We start from the raw sequence: 26,400 nt of genomic DNA on the forward strand, positions 1-26,400 counted from the left end.
GAAATTTAAGTGTAACAAAATTTTATATCCACTTTTAATGATTAATTCTTATTAATATTAATAATTCATTGAATATTATTAATTGTAAATAATTTTTTTTCTAAACGCAATCAAATATAAACAAAGCACTGCACTGCTATAGTCGTCTCCATTAACACAAAACAAACTTATGACATTATTGTATTTCCCGCCTCTAGAATGATTTATATAATGATCAGATCCCCACTACTCACACGACAAATAGTCTTACAATTCAAGGCATTCCTTCCCCCACCATCAGAAATTACGAATAGTTATAACGATTGAGCAAAACAAACACTAACCTAACCCTAAATCTTTTAAACTAATCTCTTAAATATTATTTACATAATCTCACCTTTAATTTTTCCAATATAAACCGTCAAAACAATTGACATATTTATTAAAAAAACAGCTCTGAATTAATAATGTTGATCGACAAATAAATCATTAAAATTTTAATTATTCAATCTTAAATATACTCCATAAAAAAGACCAACGTAATTCCAGCAAGAATTGCAACAGAAGATAGTGCAATGATGCAATACTTTTCCAATTTTAGTAAATACTTATAATAAATATATATAAACAGGACCTAAACACGTGATGTTTTTAATAAATCAGTTATTTTTTTTAAATTACTAAATTAAAAATAATTTTTGTTTATTAGTAATTACCTTAATTTTAATTTTTAATTTCAATCCTTCAAAGGAGATTGCAGTTAGCGTTGACAAATCGCAAAGAATTTCATGTCATTCTTTTCAAATTAAACATTTACAACCCACAAAATACAAAAATATGTATATACCTTTTTTTATATATTTTTTTACGTTATGTTAAGCACACTACGAACTAAAACTCATCTGATACAAATAAAATTGTTTTCACAAAGTATAGATAGATATAGTGAAAATAAATCGATGGACTGACTGAAAAAAATATCTAAACGATGGGAAAAATATGTATGAAGGAAAAATGGAAAAGAAAGATTAGATGCAGGAACACGTAAAGAGTAAAAGAGTTATCTAGGCAAAAGTGAATTAAAATAGAAGGAAATACTAGAAAAAAAGTTTCAGAACTTATGGACAAAGAATGTTTCAATGTTGTTGAAGAAAAAGGTCGATATTTATTTCTAAAAAATTGAATGATTACTGAAATCAATATCAGTAGAATTTCATACTGTTTTGTCAGTTTGTATTCAATCAGCAAACATTCCTTTTTTCCGGTAATAAAACAGTGTCATTACGTAAAGGATGAACACTTTTTTATCGTTAAGATTTCAGTGAACATAACTGTCTCAAGTAGGTCAACTACAGTCCGAACAGGAACAGGATCTCACATACGAGGTCTGCTCAGAAAATAACCAAACTTTATTTTTTTAATCTTTATTATTAATTTTACAGATTATTAGTCCTTGTCCTCTTCAAAATACTCCCCTTCTTTATTCACACACTTTTCCCAGCGGTGTTTCCACTCCACGAAGTAGTCCTGGATAGCTTCATCTGAAATGACATTTAAAGTCCGTGATGAATTTGCTTTAATGTGATCAATAGTCTCAAAACGACGTCCTTTCATCACTGATTTTAATTTCGGAAATAAGAAAAAATCGCAAGCAGCCAGCTCTGGCGAGCAGGAAGGCTGAGGGAGGACAGTCATCTGATTTTTGGCACAAAACTGACGACTGACAAAGCTGGATGTGCGTGCTCATCTTCGTGGTGAAGGAACCATGAGTTGTCTCGCCACAACTCCGGCCTCTTTTTACGGATTTTTTCACGTAACCGTTGTAAAACGTCTAGATAGTACTCACGGTTTATTGTTTCACTTTGAGGCAAGAATTGAAAAATGCCCAATTCCAATAAAATTGAAAAAAACAGAGGGCATCACTTTGACATCGGATCGAGACTGATGTGTTTTCTTGGGGCGTGGAGATCCTTTGCCAATCCATTGTGATAATTGAACTTTGTCTCGATGTTGTAAACTCGGCATTCGTCTCCCGTTATAATCCTTTGCATGAATGTTTAATCGACATCATCTTATTCAAGAAGTTGCCGACAAACGTCCACTCGATGTCCTTTCTGCTTTCGATCATCAAACGAGGAACAAACTTTTCTGCAACTCGAAGCGTGTTCAATTTTTCAGTCAAATTGTCATAGCATGATCCAATCAAGATGCTAATCTAACCTCTTGTGCAAGTTTTCTGACGGTCAATCGGCAATTTGCACGCACTAGATGGTTGATTTTCTAAACGTGGGTGTCCATCAGTTGAAGTCGAAGGCCTTCCTGGTAGAGGGTTGACTGACGACCAGTTTTAAATTGTGAAAACCATTCGTAACATTGTGTACGACCCAGAGAATCATCTCCTAAGCTTTTTTTCAAAGGTTGAAACGTTTCTGTGAATGTCTTCCCCAGTTTCTGTAATCCACGAGTAAATTTAACGTAGAATCACCGAGTATAGGAGTAATTAAAGAAAATTAAATCCTGTGAACATGAAAATAATTCACCGCAGAATTTCTATTACAATTATTGTAATGATAGCTCAGAAGTCGTTATGGTAAAAGAAAATAAAAAAGCAGATTGAGGTTCATAATTTTAAAAAGTGAAAACAGCCTTTCAATCGGATGGTATAAAAGCTTCAACGGGAATTAAACACGTCATTACGTCTTTGCACCGTCAGAAATATTTAAAAAATAATAATTTTTGACGATAAATACATAAAACTTAATTAATAGAAATAAAATTTTCTCTGATCAACTGGACTTGAATAAGCATGAAATATTTCATAAAATTGTACTTCAATGACAGATGGTAACGCGTTCACAGAAACAGTTATCATAAAAACAAAAACAAGGAAGAGATGAAATCGCTTTAAATTTAAAAGCAATTGAAAAGTAGTTGAGCTGTAATGTGAAATGACGTACGAAAGTCCACCCAAGATATTATAAACCGTTTGGAAGAGATCCAATAATAATTTCAGTATATTTATTTATGGCCTATTAAAAAACCGATAATAATATTTTGTAAACAACACGCCCATATTTTTTTATTTTCTGACTTGGCTAATTAGAGATGTAATAATAAGAGTAATTTCATTAAAAGTTCGCAACTATAAATAGACCATAACTAATTTAATACAAAATCGAAATCTACAGATTTCGTTATCACAAATCTGTTTTCATTCAAACAATGCTATACATGTGTATTATTCTTTTTATTGTGTTTTAATTAAAATGTGACTGCTTATTAATTCAAACATTAATATAGCCTATACGAGTTCAAAATATTGTTATCAACTATAAAAATTTCCATTTAATTTCGAGCTAATATCTTAAAAATAATTTATTTGTTTACTAATACATCTAAGCTTCAATGGAAATGAATTTGTATCAAATACACCATGTTATACAGCAACGGAAATAATATTTATTTCTTTTCATTGTAATCTAATATCTAAACTACCAATGTAGAAGATAAAAATGAAGAGATCAGTTTTGAGCTTAAAATAACAGTTTTTTAAACGCATATAAACCATTTTTCATCAGAATTATACAAAATATATGGCTAAATTAAATAGCTCTAGAATTTAGAGTTCTTGAAAGGTAAGTAATCTAAAGGGGAAAGGTCTGGAATTCTCGCAGGCCAAAGAATAGCTTCTTGGTTAGCAATTTACCTGTTTTGGAAATGAGGATTTAAACTTTCCTTTACTTTGTTATAGTTGTATGCTGGAACTACACCTTGTTGGAAATACATTTGCATTTGCAAATCAAAAGGAAATTCATCAGTAGATGGCGGTAGAACGTCTTCCAGCAATTGACGGTATCGAATCCCCGTAAGATATCACTGTAGAAATGCACAGTCAAAATTTATTTTTAATGATGGGGCATCAGCAGTTTGTGGAAAATCTCACTTGATTGTGCTCTTCTCTGACAATTAATGAATTCTATTTTGACTAATAATTGTTGTTTTTTCGACTGCATATTTCATTATCGGAGAAATTGGTTTCATCACTCCAAGTAATATTAGACAAACAAAAAGAATAATTTAATGTTCTGCAATCTAGCTGTTGAATTCAAGCCTTCTTCTTCAACATCATCTTAGCGGGAAGAACCGCAGGTTTATATGCATGGTAACTGTGCTTCCCCAATGCACTTGCTAGCGAGTCAAAAGATACGGGTATAAATTACACTGCTTCCCTCAAGGAAGCCGTAGAATAAGCTTCAATGAAGACCAGAATATTGGTCTCAATATTTTCAGTAACAACTCTGTTCTGGCCATTTGTGTTATCTAAAATGAATGACGATGAGGTTGTTCTATCACGGTATCGCCGTTGTACATATGCAATTCTCGCTAATGTTAAATTCCTATTACTTAAAATATAAATTTCTAGCATATTCACTTTTTCGTTATTATCAAAGTTCATTATTCAAATAAAAGTTATTATTAAACAACTGATAAATAAATACTTTAAAAAGAAACTAATACAAATACAGAGTATTAAAGATTAAAGTATTTTATTAACTTCTTGACGACTATTCAAACAACTTATAAAGAAAGGCGAAACATTAATCATTCAAGAAATTTTTCAACAGTACAAAAAACAGCTGATAATAATTATTTAGCATTAAAATTGTATTTGTTTTTGTAAAATTACAATTGTCAGACCTTAGCTCCGTTTAATAGAAAAATATCAAATAATAAAAATGTCTTAAAATACTCTTTTCTACCAAAAATATAGAAAAAATATTAGTTTTCCGCTTGAAACAATGAAGTCGGCTACCGTATTGGAAAAAGGGTGAAGATTTCAAAAATGGTAATACAGTATTTTTAATGTTGGGAAAATCTGGGGGAGGTTCCCCATCTAAAGTGTCTCATAAAACTTATATTTTCTGAGTTCCCAATGGTGACGGCCATCTTGAGTCGATCATAATATTATAGCTTATTAGGTATTTTTTAACTCGGGTATGAATTCGCAATATAATTTCACTGATGCTGTAACTAACAGTTTATTCGACAGATGTTATTTGGTGTTACGGAATTTTGGTTTAAACCTAAAAAAAAATATTTTCAATTTTCAACGGCTACTTATAATTTTATCGAAGTCATGCAATCGTGATACTAAACAAAACTAACAGTTAACAAGAAAATTAACTCTGTATAATAGATTTGATAAATACCAATGTAATAAGGGTCTACATAATGCGTTAATGTGTAACGGCTTCGGTTGAATACCAGTTACATTTCCTAATAATAAAATTAAACGATATTACAACCGAAAGCGGAAGTAAAAAAACGAAAAATCACATCACAGTGTATTGTTTTAACGTAATTATTATTACGCGAATAACAATTCGTGCATTTAATAAAAACAAATGATATGAACCCGCATAAATTCATTCTTATTTAATAAAATTAATCTCCACTGTACTTTGTTAATATCTCATTTTATCAGCCGCTTTTTATATTAAAATGTTAAATTAAATAACCGTAACTAAATAACAATATTCCATTAAATATATGTTATATAAACATATTTAATAAGATAACCCTGTAGGAACAAAGACCGAATTGTTATAAAGACAAGGACGTCTTTGTATCTATGAGGCAGTAAATCAAACGTAAAAGGGGTTTATTTAAAAATAGACAGTGACATAAAGCGAAGTAAATGTTATAATTTAGCTTGCTGTATATTGCTTGCAAATGTTTTGTTTCATTGGAAAATATAAAGTCCAAAAATCGAATTATTGTAAAGTTAATGTAGTAATTCAAACAGTAAATGCACATAAATCTACTTAGGGAATTTTCAGCTAAAACGAACAAAAATAAACGTTGATGACAGTAGAATGTTTATTCTCTTTCAGTGTCAGAGATATAAATAATTCAAATGCGCAAAGAAAAATTATATTTATTACTATTTCAGTTTTCAGATGTTACCAAAATACGAAAAATAATGAGTGCCAGAATTATGCACTTTTAAAAATAAACAAATTGGTAGTATTATTTTTAAATTTCTTTGAAATAGGTAATCAATTTAATCTTTAAGAACATTTTTTTAAAACCAGAATAATATTAAATATAACAGTACTTTTTCATTCGTTCACTTACCCCTTCCTACATTTCCTCTGTTTTAGTTGGGAGGAATTCTACAGTTTACTGAAGCTTCCTGACGCACCAACTAATTAACACAATAGGTGCTAACAGAACATGATTTAATTGAACAGTAACTATCTATTTATTTATCCCGCATGATGCAGTGGAGTTTTTATCATAATCTGTGGTTGCTGTTTTCATATGTATCTCGTTATTTTTACATTCAAAATTCAAATGATAATTTCCTTGCAAGAAGTTATAATGTTTGCTCTATCTAATTATAATACAAGCGATAAATAACGTATCTGGATGTTCGCTTTTAAAACAGAAAAAGTATTCAATATCCGACCAATTACATGAGTACATTTTGTTATTAATATTAAACAACTGTACATTTATTTGGGCTTAGGTCTGATCCGGAAGTAATTAATTATGTATTTATTTAGCTGACCTATTTAAAAATTTCTGACAGTTAGGTTTAATCAAAATTTGTCCAAGTGTGGCCGGTATCAGCCCAACTATAATGAAGCTCAGCAAAAAAAGTGGTGATATTCAACATACAAGTGACACCTTCACTTTGTTAATCTCACTGATTGTATATGTGTATTAAATACTATTATTTTCAGAGAAAGAAACTTTAAGTTCTATTATTTGTAGCGCGTAGATTCCCGTCATGACGGTAAGAAAGACTAGGAAATTTTGTGTAGAACAACGAATTAATAAATCCTCTTTCATAGAAACAGTAAATTATATACATTCTTCCTTCAGCAAGGAAACTTTTAGGTAAAAAAAAAAATTAAAACACCCTACGTATAGAAAAATTAAGTCCATTTTTTATAATAAAAAGGATGTGTTATTTAAATTACACTTTATGGATGGGTTATGAAACCATGGTATTTTAATATATTTATGTTTATTTACTGCTGTTCTAACATTCTAAACTGTTTTGTTTAAACTGTAACAACCACAAAAAATTTTAAAAACTACTTTCAAAAGAATTCTGATTTTCGATTATAAACAACAATGAAATAATGAATTAACATGAATTACCCATAGCTACATGCAAATAAAAAAATAATAAATTAGTCAGGTAGATTAAGATATTATTCCGGCCAAGTTCGACATTAGAATCAAAACCTGCTATATTTTCTGTTTTGTAACGATGGATATCCTGCTCCTAGTCAATAAAACAGTAAACACAAAAAAACAATAATTACTTTACTTGGGCTTTACTCTAACCGGTGTACGGGTTTACCGGTGCAATTCTGTTAATGTGGTTAGATTAAAAGAGCTAATTTGAAACTGTTCAGTTGCTAACTAGAGAAGATGAATTATATTTTGGGTTGAAGCTTATTATCGGATCTTTAAAATTTAACATATAAAAAAGTCTGAAGAAAAAACCCCATGTACCAAGCAATGAGAAAGTGTGCTTCACACCAATCATCAGTTTTTTGAATCGGGCTAGGAGTTCATAAAATATTCAGTAACAGATAGTACCGAAATCTTTTCAACTGTAATAGTACAGTTGAAGTATAGATAAGTACTCTTCTAGTCTATAATCAATTGTTAAGAGTGTGAAATTTTCAGAAAAATAGCTCGTCCAGTGAGTTATTTTAAGTGATATTTTAAGTCTTCATGCAACCAATAGTACATTAATAGTTGACCGATGAGTTAAGAATTTAAAATTAACTAAGTTACCGTTTCGTATGCTATTTGTTTTTTTCCTAGAATTAAAGTGAACAGTCTATTAATTTCTTTGGAAAAAGCTGGGGGGAGAGAAAACCTCAGGTTTAGAGATTATCAAACTTAGAAAGGAGCTTAATAGAAATACAATAAAGTTTTGCTCTTTATTTCCTATTCGTTATTCAATCATTAACCGTCTTGGTAATTTTAATAATGCCCTGCTCTTTACATTTTTCATATTAAATCAGATATATCAGTTACGTTAAATTATTTCAAAATTTAGTTTAAACGAAATTTCAAATAAAAAAGGTACTACCATCTTTTGTACAAACATTTTTAAAACATAATCATAAATTACCAAGTGGCTGAAAATATGTAAGTTTTTGAAGGAAAAAGAGCTAATGATTTTCATTAATAAAAAAAAAAATTGTAAATTAGAATGTTTATTCCAGTTTTCTTGATATCTCTTACCGTTTTCATTCATTCAATTATTTTTTGCCTTCTCATTCATATTTCTTAAAAAAAACTATGTTTAACTATTGTCAAGTCTCCTATTACAGTTTTTTTTATGAATAAAAATCATAATTTTGTAATTTTTTTTCTGTACATTCATTTGGTATTAGTTTAAATACACAAAGATTAATTATCGTATTCCAACTATTTTGGTAAGCAAGCCATTGATGATCGAACCGGAAGTTCTTATTAATTAGAGCCCATCAACTCAGTGGTGATCGGGAGACGCTATCAAGTATCCATTATCGTCAACTTATAACTGGTTCAATCGATCTGCGATCTGCTTAGTCCTGTATGAGAAGGTAAGCTATAATCATCTACACACACAGAGTTCTATGCACATTCTTTAATACAGAGAGTATGCTACAGAACATTCTTGGTGACTTCTTGTAATTATATTATTTACTAAGAAACACGAGTCGAGTAAACTAAGAATTCTAATTACAGGATTGTTTCATAAATTTCAAACTCCTTGATACAAATAAACAATAAATTTTATACCGAAATGAAAATATCAAGTGTTCTAGCCAGGGTAGAGTGGTGTGTACTTCAGAATAAATACAGCAATTTTTATCACGGTTTCTTTGGTTCCTTATTAAATTTATATTATATCTAATAGTTTTGTTGTAGCACCGTAAACAGCAAAACAATACTTGAAATATTCGAGAGCATTTTGTGATAAAATTTCATGATGTTCAAAACAAGTTTGTCGAATAAAAGACAGAAAGTGGAAAAATTTACTCAATTTAATCCAATACTGACATTTCTTTATTTACACGAATTGGCATCGAAATAATAAGTTTTAAGAAATTATAAAATATTGCATTTACTACCAAGATTTTGGAAAATGGTCACTCTTCTCTTCCAAACTGATGGAAAAAGATAAGCTTACAGAATATTCACATTATAAGGAAAAGCGCAATTTCACAGTTCTATATTTTGTAAATAGAAAATTTTTATCGTAGGTAATAATTTGAGTTAGAGTACACAAGTCTATCCAAAGTAGATTTAAATTTACTTATCTTCGTGTCAAACCTAAATACGATAATTATCAAAATAAAAAAGTCATTGATAACACCGGTACTTGTAAATAAATTATCCATCTGTCCCATTTTTTCCTGTTTAACCTCTGGGACCATCGTTAAGTATTGCTTTAGTGGATGAGATGAATGATTTGTAGGGTGTGTAAAAATGCTATGTGTGGTCGGAATTCGAACCCGGGACCTCCGGATGAAAGGCCAAGACGCTACCACTCGCGCCATGGAGGCCGGCACATCTGTCCTGTTGGTTTAATACATCATAATCCTATAAAAAATATTTTATTAAAAGTTATTTTTGTTATAGTCATCGGTTAGTGAGTTACATGAAGAGATCAATAGTTAAAACAAATAATCGAAAACAATATTGGTATCTCTTGGTAATAATTAAAAACGAAGTAATTTGAAGAAGTTCCAAATGAGTCTTCATGTAGGACTTCTGATTGATTATATTAGTAATTGTATATCATTTCCTCTTAATGCTTGCTCAATTTAAAGGCTTTTTATCCAAAGAGTTTTTTTATTCGAAGAAGAACATTTATGTAACATTTAAACACGGCCGCTACCACGGCAAGAACTTGAAGGCGTTTATTTTTAATTAAAATAAATTTTTCGTGTCAGCAAGGGCACGTGAAAACGACTTGCTGGCAATGCCATGCAGATGAACTTTGCACATCTACTATATTAGCAATCTATTCTTGGCGCGTTATGTCTTTAGCGATGAGTTGAAGCTCATCTCTTAATCATAATTCAAGCTCTTCTCATAATCATGATTAAAATGTTGAGTGTGAATTTACTCCGCTATTATTTCTTAAGTTATGCCGTTACTTTTTATTTTTTTATTTAACGCAATCCTACACCTGTGAGAAGCAAGCAGAAGATTTCTAAAAGTATGCTTATTAACTGCGTCTAAATTAATTTATTTTATCATTTTTCTAGCCGAATTTTATATTTTTCGATTTCCAGTATATTAACCCTTTTCAAGAAACAGTTTTTTTGGCCAGGAATGATTACGGTTGAAGAATAAAAAATATTGGTGTTCCACTGATAAGCTGAGAAAAAAATGGGAGCGGTTGTTGAAAATAACTACTATTACAACCTCAATGAAATAACTTCTCTAAATAAAAATGCGGTTGAATTTTTTCGTACTAAAGCGGGCCTCCAAATACTGACTAATACTAGCGTTAGATTTAATCAAAAGATTTGTTTTAAATTAATAAAACAACTTTATGAAAATATTCTGAATAAATCTGTGTAGTATTCTATTTCATATTGGTATTTATTTTTAACCCTTTTTTTATAATAAAAATCCGCACTAACGCATAAATAAATGAAAATAAATGTATCGTAATAAAATAATTATTTACAATAATTTATTATGATAAATAAAATACTATGGACTGCTATATAAAACTTAAACACGACTGCTATTTTTGCGAGTTAATAACTTCTCCCTGCGAATGAATGAATGAAATTTTTTTACGATTAAGTTTTTTACATGTACGTAAAAAATATTTAATACGTTTAGTTGAATAGAACGGCGATAATTCGTAGTTTGCAATAATAGTGTAATATATTCTTGGATTAAAAAAACTGTCCACGCTCATTCAAAAAGTTTTATAAACTCTCATCGGATCGCTCATTAAATCTGGAACCAAACGTTTAAGCGAACTAAAAATATCATTTCCTAAACTGACAGAATGGATCCGGTTTTTTCATTTTCCCTTTCTTCAATGAATAAAAATAAGTTTAATAATATCCTACACCCGTTCAAAATTAGATCACTAAGTAAAACAAAACTAAAAATTTGTCACGGTCCAGTTGCGTCAACAACTGATTCGATGTGAAGCCTCCTAAGTGGTATAATTAATTATACGCCGATTGGACCAAGTTGGCTTGAAGTCAGCCTTATAGTATTGTAAATATATTGTTTTGAATAAGTATTAACTTAATATTTCGTACAAGGTAGCTGTAGAATTTATTACAGTAATACATAATGTATGTGTACAAGATACACGTACTGTTAAACTGTAACCATTAAATAACGTAAAACAATTTTACGGATCTATTTTCTTAATTTTCGATTACCTCTTTACCATTAAGACCACACATCCAACCTGAACTATTACGTATAGATAAAAACCGAGTCAACTAATGTGTTAAATATGACTGCACGCCCGACTATGATAAGCTAACTATTAAGCTCTATTATTTTGAATACTTCAAAACTGAATTTCTCAAATACAGTTCATACAGTTTTGATAAATATTTAACGTAGTTTTACTTAGGAAAAATAATATAATTATACACATCTTTTTAGAGCTTCATTAAATTAGTTCTTCAAAAAAATGTTATTCTATTTTGATGTATCCAATCCGTATTTAGCATCTGTAAGATATTTTTAAAAATTAAAAAGTCTTCGTGTCTTTTAGAGGGAACATTAAAATCTTTTGAAATTATTATAATACCGAGTGCACAAAATAGATGAACATTTTACATTATACAATGATGTAAACGTTAATTTTTACACATTTCTTTAAATATTGAAGAAAATAAAAAAGAAATTATTGAAAAATTTTGTTTTCAGTTGAAAGCACTATACATTATCGGCTGTTAATTAAAAGTTATTGGTCATGAAGTCTTTAGAGTCATATAATCATAAAATTCAAATTAAAACTACAACCAACAATTAACTCCACAATTAAAAACCACAAATTAAAAACCACAATTAACTTAAAAAAAAAATAATAATAATCGGTTTAAATCCATGACATAACCCGCATTTATAAACACACAAATCTTTGTAGATAATCCAACAATAGTTTTGGATCAACTGAAAATATTTTTTAAAATGTAAATAAAGTGTGTAAAATGAACAACTTACTAAGAAAATTCTGTTTTTAGTGATCAAAGATTATACTATTAATGTATTCTGGTCTTATCTGAACTAAGTAAAGTTGCTTTACGGGAATTTTATTTGCCGTTTCTAAGGTTAAAAAAAACTGTAAAAGTTCTAATGAGTTTCTTAAGACAAAAAATGGTTCAGTTCTGATAAAGACGTGATACTTCAATTTTTATGAAGACTACAATATTTTTAGCATCTTTAACCAGTTTTAACAAATATTGAAAAATATAATTCATATAGATTTTGTTCTAAAAAAAATTTCAAAATGAAAATTCTCTGAATCGTTTCACAAAATTTTAATAAATTATTTATTTTTTTTTATCTGTACAATTTTCTTAAAACTAATATAAGACAAAAATTAAAACGATTGTTTAAATTCTGTGCGACTTAAATTAATTATCGAATATTAAATTTGTATATTCAATTTTGCATTATTTATTAAATATTGTAGTAAGGTTCCTTCGAGCGATGATAACGCCGAATCGTTTTTTGCCTAGAAAAATGTAACAATTTTTTTATAAAAAAAACTTTTGTTCAAAATGGTAACTCTTACATTTCTTAGTCAGTGGTGCAATAGAGATTTTCTTTTTTTCAGTCACCGCTACTAACAGATCGAACATACAGCCTCCCCCTACAGCCTCAAAAGCGACTATTACTAACAAATTCCAGTCTTTATTTCAGTGAATGAACATAAAATGCTTTTTTTTTTCATATTTTTCAATTTCTAAATCCAAAGTTTGTTTCTCGACCATTTTCATACTACTTTACAGAATCGTGTCTTTTTTAGTTCACTGTTGGGTGAGTATTGTACTCTTCGAAATTTTACAGAAAAAAAATTGAAAAATACATAAAAAGACAGAGTAAAAAATACAAAATAGGAAATATGGTGTAAATACCTCTACGACAGTACAATCAGTCAGTATATTATTGTCATTGGTGTTACCGGAAATAGGACTTAATTCTTGCTAATACAGAAGATTAAGTCTATTTTTGGCACTATCTGAATCTTCAAAAACCAATTACTCTCAAGAATTCTATTGAATTAGAATTTTATAATCTGTCTGAGACTTTTTCTTAAAACAAGATCCTTGTGAAACGTTATTTGTTTAACTCAGTCCAAAATGAACAAGGTCTACTGTCTTCACAATTACTGTCTTCAGCGTAAAATAAGATTTTACAAGATCTTTCCAAAAAATATAAACAAAGTTCAAAGTATTAATTTGAATTATTGTTTTTAGTATTTTATCGATTTTTTATGGTTTTTAGTATTTTAAGTGATCCTCCTCTTGACAAGATATCTTTTTTTAAATCTTTAAAAGATAAAAATAAATATTTAAAATTAAAGTTTGATCCATTTTGGTAATAACACTATCTTTTTTCAATCAATAATCAATAGGTTTATTTAAAGCCTTGCTTTTTGCAGCGGACTGTAAAATGGTTGATATAAATTCAGGTGTAAAGAAGAACTTGTTAGAAGTTCTTCTGCACTGAAAAATGCATAAAAGAAGTAAAGGTTATAGTTTACTTATAAAGACATATGAATGAACACATTCATGTTCATTTGTGTTCATTTGAATGAACACATAAAGACACATATGAATGTTCTTATTTATGTATAACTTATTTACAAAAAAAAAAAAAAAAAAAAAAAAAATACATAAATTATTCACACTAAACAGACGATAATGAAAGTATTAATGAAAAAGACAAAGAATACATATTTCAAAACACGCTTAAAATAATAAATTAATTTATATCTATTTAATTCATATTGTCTCAGACTTATGAATTTAAACTACTCAAATGTAGAAAAACGTGACTGCCCAGACTGAAAGTACAAGCTCAGGGTCGGATCTTTTTAAGATAGATAGACGAGAGAGCTCACGAAATTCGTTGCTAACGTAAATCATTCGCGCCTAGGCCGGGTGCAGACCGAGCTCTAGTATTGTTCGATTGTTACATAAGTTGTCTAGATTAAAAACAAATTTATACGTGTAATAGTGTATACAGCTAGGATTCGGCCCAATGCTTGTATAACTGTCTCAACCCAATGTGGTGGAATGAAGCCGATTTTAGCAGAAATTTCACATTTAAAAATACATACCAGCAGTTTTAAGCGGGTTTTCTGGGACAGTGAAAGGCAAATTGCGAAGTCATATACTGCCAGTATCTTTCTTATGGGTTGAAAAACAAGTAAATTATCTAGGGTCATATCGATTGCTAATTTTAAATTGTAATTTTGTAATTGTAAATTTTGATTTGTAATTTTCAACATCTTATGTCAGATGTATTATTTCTTCTTAAAAGACTTTAATAAAAGGAAGTTCTAAATCTCTCGTATTTAAAGACCGATTACTTTCCATAAAAAAAAACAGATTTTGATGATTCTATTTTTATTTTGTTGATGAAGTTCTTCTCGTATCCCTTTGTAACTTTCTCTCAGATTATTTAAGTTAACAATATTTTAAATTAAAAATTAAATTAGCATCATAAATTAAACATTTAATTAGCAAAGTTTTTTTCATATTTTAGTCATTAATGCTTAATATTTGATTACTGTAGCGCAATAATATACAACCTGATCTTATTCTGCTAATTGAAATTATTTCAAAAAAAATTAAGAATATTAGAATGAAAACTTAGGTAAAGTTGAGTTAATTATTAGCTAAAAGAAATAATATTTATTTCTAAATTTCAATGAGCCTTAGTTTACACCCGGTACCTAGCAGCCTGTTATTTCTTTTTTCTTATTTTTAAAAAAGTACAGGAATGATGTCTTCTGGATTCTTGCCATCGTATTTAAAGACCGATTACTTTCCATAAAAAAAACAGATTTTGATGATTCTATTTTTATTTTGTTGATGAAGTTCTTCTCGTATCCCTTTGTAACTTTCTCTCAGATTATTTAAGTTAACAATATTTTAAATTAAAAATTAAATTAGCATCATAAATTAAACATTTAATTAGCAAAGTTTTTTTCATATTTTAGTCATTAATGCTTAATATTTGATTACTGTAGCGCAATAATATACAACCTGATCTTATTCTGCTAATTGAAATTATTTCAAAAAAATTTTAGAATATTAGAATGAAAACTTAGGTAAAGTTGAGTTAATTATTAGCTAAAAGAAATAATACGTATTTCTAAATTTCAATGAGCCTTAGTTTACACCCGGTACCTAGCAGTCTGTTATTTCTTTTTTTCTTATTTTTAAAAAAGTACAGGAATGATGTCTTCTGGATTCTTGCCATCAGCTTTTTTTATTCAAGCAGGATTTTGTAAGTTTTTGTATATACAGGTCATCAAAAACGTTTGCAGCAATAAGGAAAAAAACATATCTCCCTATGTAATTAAGATAAAGTTTTAATTGGAACTTCAAAAAAATCGGGAATCATCTGGTTTTTTTAGATGTGACTGGTCGTGACCTTGAGCCGATGCGTACAACGGCACAACGCACAACGCCTCTGCGCCACTATCAATCAGTGCAACGGTGACGGTTCAGCAGAAAGCACAATGTGCTTTGTAGTTAGGGGAGTATAAATCAGTTTTAACTGTTCAACGGAATTTCCGGCGTTGGGAATGATCCCAACGCCGGTTATAGGAATGATCCCCCTCATGCAAACAGCATTACACGGTGGCACGAGCAGTTTAAGGAATTTAGCAACGTGGAAATGAAAAGTCCCCCGGACGGTCCAAAACGAGTGACGAAACAGTTAAGGGTATACGTCAAAGATGTTTAAGAAGCCCTAAAACATCAAATAGAAAATGAAGAAGGTAATGTTGCTGCAATATTTCAGCGAGATGGTGCACTCCCATACTTTAGCCTAGATCCCAATGAAAGATTCACCAACCGTTGGGTTGGTAGAGCGGGTCATGTGCTTTGGCCTCCGAGAAACCCAGATTTGATACTCCCTAAACATTTTTCTATGGGAATACGTTAAAAACATTGTCTAGAGTGAAAAAATCAGGGGTGTACAACATTTAAGACAACGGATCACCGATGCTATTGTCACAGTTACGCCTGCGATGGACTTGGGCAGAAGTCAATTATCGGTTGGGTGTTTGCAGAACGACGAACAGGGTTCATATTAAAACATTCTAGGGTATGTAAAAAAACTTTTTGAGTTGGTGAATTTAAAAAAAAAACTACTTGTTTGACTATCTCTAGTGATTTTTGAGATACAATTTTAAAAAACTTTTGCAACCTTTTCGAGGACTCTGAATATTAAATTAAAAAAAAAAAAACTAAAATACATTAAAGAAAAAATGTATAGTATAAATAAATTAAACTGAATTTAAAAAAAAGCAGCGCTAAAAGCAAAAAGATAATAGTTTTTTACTTCTTTAAACTCTTCTTTAAATTCTGACATCTTAGGGTGGGTCAGCCTCTTCTTTTCTAATTCTTTTCTGTTATAGCAAAAGCTATTGTAATAACTACGGCATATTTCTTTGTCTTAAATTAATTAAATACACTTCGGTAACCTGTATGATAATTTAATTAATATCAATAATGAGAGATAAAATTAAAAAATGTAAATAAACGCATATCTATTAAGAGAATTGCTGTTTTATATTTCTTAAATTTCTGCTTGGAAAAATTATTAAAAATTTCATGAGCTTATACCCATTATTCCCTAGTAAAGTTTATAATAGAAACTATATAAATTGATGGTTTTTCTAGTTAAAATTAAACAAAAGTGATGTAGACAAAAAAAAATTGCAAGTTAGAGTCTTCACAAATAAACCTTACAGTTTTTCTTCACAAATTTTTCCTTCCGGTTATCTTAATTTTTAAAAAAATACATTAGAAAAGTTGTTTCAACCTTGCTTATTTGATAAAAATGTATGATAATGAAAGTTTACGTGAGATGAGAACACACACCAGTGATACAGGTGACGTACTTCTTTTATGAGAATCCCATTAGCTAATCCACTGTAAGGTTCTCTATAAAATTTTTCAGACCGTAAAATTAGTAAATCAATAAAACTATTTGTAAGAAAAATATAAAATAATGAGATCAGACTTATTATGCCATTTCTCAGAGATTTCAATGTAAAAATCAACCCGTAAATCCTTGGGTTGATATCCAATCGCCTCTAAAATGAAACGTGGCTGATGGTTGTAATTGTAAAAATAAACTTTTTATTAGTTATTATGTTAAAATTGTTAATAATTATTTGAACCAGAATAATTTTTACCATTATATAGTGTCTTTATAGTTGGTAACCAGTAGTACAAATCAGCCTTAATAGAGTTTAAAGAATTTCCCAAAATTTTGAAGAACGATTTCAGTGTCATTTTATTACTAGCACTGGGCAGAAGATCAGTCCTCTGCTAAATATATTTTTCAAACTTCTTTACGTTTAAATTTCTGTAAAGAAACGAAACAAGCTGGCAACGGTATCGATAAAAATTCACGGCTTTAGAACAGAGCTTAAAATTTAACTCCTCTTTCAAAGCTTAAAGGTGAATTTTATCCACACTGACCTAAAAAAAAGAAAATCCCTTTAATTAACCTCACGTTAATCACCAGTTAAAGAGAATTAATGAATACGTGAAAAAAGCATTGCGTGTTCCAGCATTTAAAACTGTATAAAAATCCACCCGTTTGAATTAGTTTGCTCGAATTCGCCCTCCGCTAAGGTATTATGTCATAAAATACTATATAATGTAATTGAAAACATATCGGAACTAATACTTTCTATATCTGAACTAAAAAAAAGAATTTTTCAAACAAAAAATCTACTTTCTGAAAACGGGCAGAAATCTATTCGTTCCATTTGGAAATTAAAAATAAAAATCACAAATTTATAGAAAAATATTAATAAAAAAATTAATCTATATTTTGAAGCAGTAGAAGATCCTACACAAGTAGTCTACAACAAACAAGCAGTGAGTAAAGCTCACTACTTTATTTATAAACCTCCAAATGTTTGAGATTGCAGTGTAAGTTTTAAAATGTCCTTTTTTTATTTCCTGTGAGTTTATTTTTTTTATAAGCTAAAAATCGTAAACTCATATGAACAAGATGTTCATTAGACAATCTGATCTGAGATGTAATCTTCACCTACATCTGAACCCCCTTTCAAGTCATAAAGAAGTTGTCTTTTTCTCAAATACTAGTAAAATTAGTGGTTATAAAATAACCACCACACCAAATTTCAACAGTTCCAAAAGTCAAACCTTCTGGAGATAACGAAAAAGAAAAAAAAACAGATATCGTCATAGAAATATACATACGAATTCTATAATGGATTGAAGATTTTACAGATGCGTAATTTTTTGATCGTTAGTAAAAATTTATGTTATATATTTTAACGACCGGAAGTGTAAAAAAGTTACATTAAATAATAAAAATAACTGTTTAATTTAGAAAGATTAAATATATAAATAGTTAGAAATTTGAAAAGCGTATGATAAATCAATGGATAATAACATTTTCTTGATAGTTAAAACTTTATTAGAAATAAATCACGTTTCAATACGTAATAACCATATTAACGGTAGTTTATATTTACGACGAATTAATTCATCAGGCATAAGTAATTAAAAGGTTACAGGTCAGATATCAGTATGACGTTTCAAGAGCACAGTGCATTCTTGATGTATCCGAAGTCCAAATATAACAACACAGATAAGGCACGATGATCAGAATGAACTAGACTGACTTTTTGATAACACGAAATAAAATTCAGACGGATACGTAATTTTTCAACAAAATTACAAAGACACACCCTTAAATAAGCTATTCGTCCATAGGATAACTGAGATAACCTTTCTTAGAAAAACATAAACAAGCGAAAAAAAATTATTAAAAACTATAAAACTAATTTACAGAAAAAAAAGTTATATATTAAAATAATTTATTTTAATTTTTTTTATTCGAATAAAACTTTTTATGTTTATTTGACAAAATGTTTGAGTATCTTCAAGTGCTTGCTGAGCTTTTACATTAAACCGTGTTTACGGCGAAAGCTTGTGTTACGCAGTCTTTGTAATTTTATGTCATTCTTAAGATTATTGCTATCTACTGAATATTATCGTTAGGTTTATAAAGGCAGATCTTATGCTGAATTTTGTTTGTTTCTGTAAATGGCACTACAAAATTAAAGAATTTCACTAAGATATCCTTCCTTTACAAATCATTTGCTAAAATTCCAAAGGAAATTGTAAAAGAGTATACGTGCATAATACAGGCCTCGATAGCAAAAGTTAGTATTTCATTCATTCTTAACACATTCTGGTCTCGACCTATTCCTATAGTTCTCTCGTAAAATTTCCTGTTTGAAATACCGTTTCTCATGAAACAGTTTTTAACAGTTTTCAGTTTTAAACAGTTTTTTAACAATTTTTTTTTTTAACTTATTTAGCACGGTACAAAATTAGATGCGAAGCCTAAATTTCCTTCTGGCATACTTCGGGAGTCAAACATATGTAGACATGTATCGGATACTAAACTTGCATATGAATCATGTATTTCAGAAATTATTCTTCGATCGCTTACAATAGATTCTTCGTGGACGCGAGGGTTTCACAGTATGACGAAGCTTCGCGAGAGTTCTGTATTAAAAATTTAAAAAAAATATTCAGATGAACGGCTCTGATATTCACGTTGCTCACATACAAATACACAATTTATAATGTGTTGTACAATATTTTAATACCGACATTTATTTGTGGTTTTGAATTTTTTAAGGGTGTTAGACGTTAATTTTTTTTTTTTTTTAACCTTAGACTTAAACATATATGAATTCAACGAACGGTTTGTTGCCTTTCATAAGCCCGACGTAGATTAATCTGTTAAATCTTCTTTTAGGTAGACTTCATAAGAAATCTAGCTATTGTAATGGGTACCATGATTCGACTTCCGGAAAATGTTGACATATATTCGCGTTTCGCATCTTCCAGACCCCAAAACCACTGTCAGCTTAAAAGTTTATATATATATTTCACATTCTTGTGGGCATGATAACTGCCGTAATTTTCCGCCAATCACTTTCAAATTGTTCCTTTAAAATAAATCGTTCCAAAATCTCGGTCCAGTTCGTTAACGGGCAAAATAGGACCATCAGGGTGGAAATGGGGGGGCTTTTTTCGAAAAAACAAAGTATCACTACAATATTAAGTAAAACATCGAATTAATTTAAAATTCTTCCTATTCTTTGGATAGGGGCCTAAAACTTATCTAAGTTTTTTGATATTACTAACCATTGGTCCAGGGGATGGAAAAAATGGGGTTTAGAGTATAAATAAGAATTATAACTCCCTTAATAGGTACAGTATTGAATCGGTTTAAAGTGGTTGTTAGTTCTCTAAAAATTACCTAAAACCTTTGTCTGAAACAATTTTTGATATTACCAACCCTTATGGCAAGGGATGACCAGAATTTTGCTGGAATTGTAAGATAGGGCTTGTCGTATGCTAAACATGTGAAAATTTTTTCACACGCAACCTTCGCCTTCCGGCGTGCCGAAAAGGATTTTTTTTTTATATAATAGCATTAATTAAAACCATTCAATATTATTTTAAAACCTAACTAGTCAACGTGAAATCGCAATTTGTAAATTGGCAATAATGTTATTGTGAATTTTATCGATTTACAATGAGGGCATCATCGATAAATGACATTGGTTTTTACTCGTAAACAAATTTATACGGTACTTTGATAACGCTTAGATAAGGTACGATGTAAAACAAATATTATATTTTTTAGTATCAAACTAATGTTTCTCTATAAAATTCTGTAAGAAGTTAGTACAATTAATCATATCAAGAAAAGTCACTGACCTTATAAACAGTAATACGGAAAAAAAAGAAATAAAAAAAATTAATTATAAACATAATAATACTGCCAATAATAGAGAAAACTTGCTAAGTTTATGCAACGGTTCACCTAAAATCCTATGTTTTTCAATATAAAATATACAATAGACACACATAAACGGTCGCGCTCGCATTGGTAAGTTAGACTGGCCTAAACAAGTCTAGTTAGCCAGATATACAATTTGGCCAATCATTAGTCGGCAATTAGTGTGTGTGTGTGTGTGTGTGTACACTTGTCTGTGCTGGCGTGTTTTGTTTTTTACAATGAAAAATAGTAGAATTTTAAGCGAAACGACGGGTATACTTAGATTTTTTGTTTTCCTCTTTTTCGATTTATACTTTGTATATAATCTTTGAATTGTGTTTTTATGTTTTATGTATGTTGCTTTATACAGTTAGTAACCTAAACAATAAAATTAAAGACAATGCATATGTCTTGGCTTTCTGTTTTACTAATAATAATATCCAATTAAGAAAACCTTTGAATCAGTTATTACATAATACGGAAAAAGGCACAGAATTTATTTTATAGACGCAACAAATGACGTGTTTTGCAACGAGATCCTGAATAAACATTTCCGGGAACAGAACATTGATTTTCTAAATGTCGACATTAAATCTTAACAGCAGACCGGGTACATTCGGCTAGCAGATTCTATACATCCAATGCCTGGTCGTAAGGGCGATAAATATTTCTCGCAAATGAAATATTGTATACAGATAAAATAAACTAAAATATAAAAAATAAACTTCTTTATCTAATACAAATTGTTAAAAGATAAGTGCATATTTTAATCGCAGTTGAGATTCATTCCACTTCCAAGTTCCGATAAAATAAATTTCACTGTTGTTGAGTAATGAACAAATAATAAATTTACATAAAACGAGATAGCGAGTTTATTTGTTTTTTTGTTGTTTTTTTTTGTTATAAAACAAAGATATGAAAAGAAAGCAGTATGTAGTGGTGAATACACAAATAAACATGTGACGTTCTTACTTCAGTTTAGTGTTTTAAGATTTTAATAAATATTTTATAATAATTTTCTAAATTATAATCTTTTTTAAATTTTATTTTATGTTGGAATTGCGCTTCAGATTTTTATTTACTAAAAGGGCCCAGTATTCCAAGGAAATCCAAAACCGCTTTAACTACAATGAATATTTTTACTTTCTCTAGTAAAAGTTCCTTTTAAAAAAAATCTGATGTGAACACCACATAAATTCCTTGCACACTTGTTTAATTACATATACACAATTTTTAAATGAAAAGTACATAAAATTTTATTTCATTAATAACTTCTTATATTTTTCATATATATATATATATATTATTCTTATTATTGAATTATTATTTATTGTAAACATTTTTTTACAATCAGAGGGTTAATAAATTAATATCTTTAAACTCAAAAAAAGGTGATGAGGTCTGATTTGAACCGATGTGCCTTGTAAGATCCAAATATTTTATTAATTAAAATTTTATTTTGCTACAACTCTGGAACCAATTAAAATAAGTACCATTTTTGACAATCGTTGAAAGCTCTCAATGAGGGCTTACTAATGCAGTTAAAAATAGTCCAAAATCCAATTATTTTTTTTTAATTTTGGCTTTTTGGACATTTTGGTCGAGTCGATTGCAGTCAAAAGGGGAAGTGCACAACTAGATGATACAACAGTCCTAAATCCAAAATTTCAACATCCTAGGGCTAATCATTTTTGAGTTATGCGAAATACATACGTACATATTACGTACAGACGTCACACCGAACTAGTCAAAATCGATTCAGGGATGATCAAAATGGATATTTCCGTTGAAATTTGAAAACCGAAATTTTTCGCGATCACAATATCTCTTGCTTCGTACAAGGAAGTAAAAAAGCAACGGTTTAGATACCGCAAGATTTTTAATTTTTCCTGAGTAGATCGAAGAAGTTCTAGCTGATACAGGATCCCGCTCATATTCAATAAGGGGGGGCCCTTCCAAAATTCAGATATGAGATCCCACAGATTGATAAAACTGTGATCAATAACCTTTTATAGAATATTTTAATTTTCGAATAAACACTCGAACTAATGGAATTTGTAAACTTTTGCAAGGAAATTATTTGAGGTTAATAATGGTTAGATTTGATACTGCACTAAATGGTATGGTATAAAATGTTTCTTGAAACAAACATAACATTTTCAGAGAAAATATTTTTAAAACTTTAAAGATTTTTAAAATCTGGATAACTGGCCTTCAGAACAATAATTAAAAAGAAACAAACCGTCATAAAAAGAAAAAAAATTCCCAAACTCATGTTCTTGGAATATATAAAGTGAACTTTCCAGCTACATAAGTCATATAGGACGTAATTTCAAATAAAGGTAGAATTAATACTTAAAAGTCTTCCGCAATAACACAGGGCTAAATTTGCAACCCAATGAAAACCCCTAATCTATCTAATTTACTCAACCACAGAAAAGAGCCACTTTAATTGATTATTATGCAATGTATAAACAGAGAAAAAAAAACGACAATATATTAAATTAATAGATACATAAAAAAAAAAAAATATTCTGATCACTGGTCTGCAAACTTATAAAAAAATGGAAGAAAAAGGATTCTTCAGCATTACCATTCAATTTTAGGATAAAAGTAAAGAGTAAATGGTAGGGGAAGAGTAGAAGGGCGATGGAAAATTTACATTATTTAAATAAATTTGTTAGATTTGATTTATAAATGTTTAAATTTTTTAAATAATAAGAAACTTATATTCCACTCCACCTTAACACACAAGGAAAACATTTTATTTCTAAATTCAATTTTTTTTTTTCATTTACGCGTCAATAACCTTTACACATCCTTTTTTTTTGTAATCAAATCAAGGGAGTAAAAATTTGTTGTATAATTCTGTGTTTTTGATATAAATATCTGTACATGTTCTGAGTCTATATGCATTGTGAAGATGCACATCTCTCTCGTCTCTTTCTCTCTCTTAATCACACACGTATACGTCTGCACTGAAAAAATGGATTTTATTTTTACTATTATATTTTTAACCTAATTAATAAAATTTAAATAAGAAAACAGGCTCTTAAATTCTACTGTATTATCAAAAAGGGAGTATCAAACCGACTGTAATCAGAGAACTGAGCTGGGTGGTACCTGTAATCGGTACACAGTGTATTATTCACAACGCAATAATCCTACGGTTTTAATTAGTAATATTACAACGATGTTTTTATTATTTTATTGATATTGATCGTTTTTATAATATAAAAAATATTTAATAAACTAATCAAACAACCGAATTCAGAATAGCAAAATCTAACAAGAAGCAATACACGTAAGAAACTAAACGATTTATGCGTTGTGAACTTTGGTAGTTTGAATTATTGGATAAATCAAAATAATAATATTCATATATTATATCTATTTCCAAATTTATAATAAATTAAATGAACGTAATTTGGATTTTACGTAAAATAATAGTCTTACCTCCATAATTTGAAATCTTATCTCGTTAGCTGCTACAATACTATGATAATAGCCATTTATCGGTTTATTAACAAAAGGCCTTGACGTGTAATTTTTTCAGCATTTGGCATTCATGATATGATGTAAAGGGAAGCTTAGCGCTGCCAATTCACACTATCGCTCACGTGGCATCGAAATGTATTTTTAAGAAATTACAATATCCTTTTATAATATTTTCGAGGTTCTAAGAATAAAGTTACATAAGTAAAAAATAAAAAATTACATCAATCAAAATTTGATAATAAACAAATCGATACTTTAAATACAGCTTACAAAATTTTCTACTACTCAAAAGTATATTTATTTATTTAATAAAGTTCTTTCTATCTCATGAATTTAAAATTATTTTGTGACATATTTCTATTCAAAGAAAAAAACCTTTTGTTATAATGTTACGTATATTATTAGTTTATTTACTGCTACAATAGTTGCGTTACATATTTTCTGATAAGTTTGAATTTAATTAATTAATTTCATTATAACGATAAAAAATTGACGGTAATCATATTTTCTGTTAACGTATAAAATATCATTTTTTACTTAGATTAGTAAAAAAAAAATGTTTAAAACTGAATTAAAATACTCTATAATCACACCCAACTTAAAGTCAAAAAAATTTCTGGAAATATGTGGAATTCATGTCCTAATAACTAATATTTTGTTATTTTCATCCCAAATTGGGGAGTTTTTTTTGGATTGAATTTTCTCCAGTTATGTCATTAACATTAGTAGTATTAGTTATTTCATTCATTAATGGCTATTTTTTTAAATAAAAAAACTATTTTTTTCATTTCAAGTGTGAATAAGAATAAGTGATGGTAAATTAAAGCCATCACTTATCACAGTAACGGCATCATTCCTAAAATACATTCGGTTTCCTCTTAGACGTTTTGATGATTTTAATAATAGCAACAAAATAATTTAACTTAAAAAAAACTTGACACAAATTCAACCGCACATACAGCGATTTTAAAGCAGATTCAAACATTATAGAACTGAATAAACTGACATGCAGATTAGAAGTGACGGATTTACTGTTGTAAATAATCCGGGGGAATACTATGATAATCAACTGAAAACATTCTTTTATTTAGTTCAAGGGTGAAATCAGAGCATTAAGGGAGGAATTAAATCCTTTATTTAAACTAATTTAATTGTATATTCAACGATTTCTTTTCTTTCTTCCTCCAGCATTCTTCTTTTGTTTAGAATCCATCTACTGACCACAAGGCAAGCGAAGAAAAATCAACTTCCTTCTCTTCCATTAATATTCCCAATTTTTGCGCCCGACCGCTCATGCGATCAGTTGCTACGGGTTCAAAGTATCAAATTCTGTAATTTTATAATTACAATTATTCTGTATACTAAACTAAAGACAGTTATTACCTTGTTCCGCAACGAATGGAATTCACAAGTATAACCTGGATTCTTGCTTCAAGAAGGCCGGAAGTCCCCAACGAAACGTGTCTCCAGCAGTTGAATCCAACTTGCCTAAAGAATAAAATCAACTGTTACTTAGAACGTAAAGATAAATTAAAAATGACGAAGCAAAATATTTTTACAGATAATAAACAATGATCAAAAGTAGAGTTAACAAATCGTAGACTTCTTCGAATAAAAACGTCTGTCACCTTTTCCCAATTGTTAACATTGTTCTATAAGGTCGCCCCACAGTTCGCTTCTAAAAAATTGTTTCATTTCATTTTGTGCTTTATTCTAAACTAAATTAGATTTCAAAGGTATTTTATACCTTTAAAGGTTATTTATTTAATTTAATTTCTCTTATAACTAAAATAAACAACAAAAAACTTCTAC

The 26,400-nt window shown here is 29.2% G+C and overlaps 1 protein-coding gene across 1 annotated transcript in view; it reads right to left on the minus strand.

The window, feature by feature from the left end:
- Positions 1 to 26,076, minus strand: part of Pepck1 (Phosphoenolpyruvate carboxykinase 1) — a gene marked incomplete at its 5' end in the record, with an annotated part of 68,027 nt that extends 41,951 nt beyond the window's left edge. The window contains 1 exon segment of the mRNA XM_075373180.1: positions 25,972 to 26,076. Coding sequence (XP_075229295.1) covers positions 25,972 to 26,076 — 105 coding nt within the window.
- Between the last annotated feature and the right edge of the window lie 324 nt (positions 26,077 to 26,400).

This window comes from Lycorma delicatula, chromosome 1 (assembly GCF_047948215.1).
Source record: "Lycorma delicatula isolate Av1 chromosome 1, ASM4794821v1, whole genome shotgun sequence".
NCBI classification, from domain to species: Eukaryota; Metazoa; Arthropoda; class Insecta; order Hemiptera; family Fulgoridae; genus Lycorma; species Lycorma delicatula.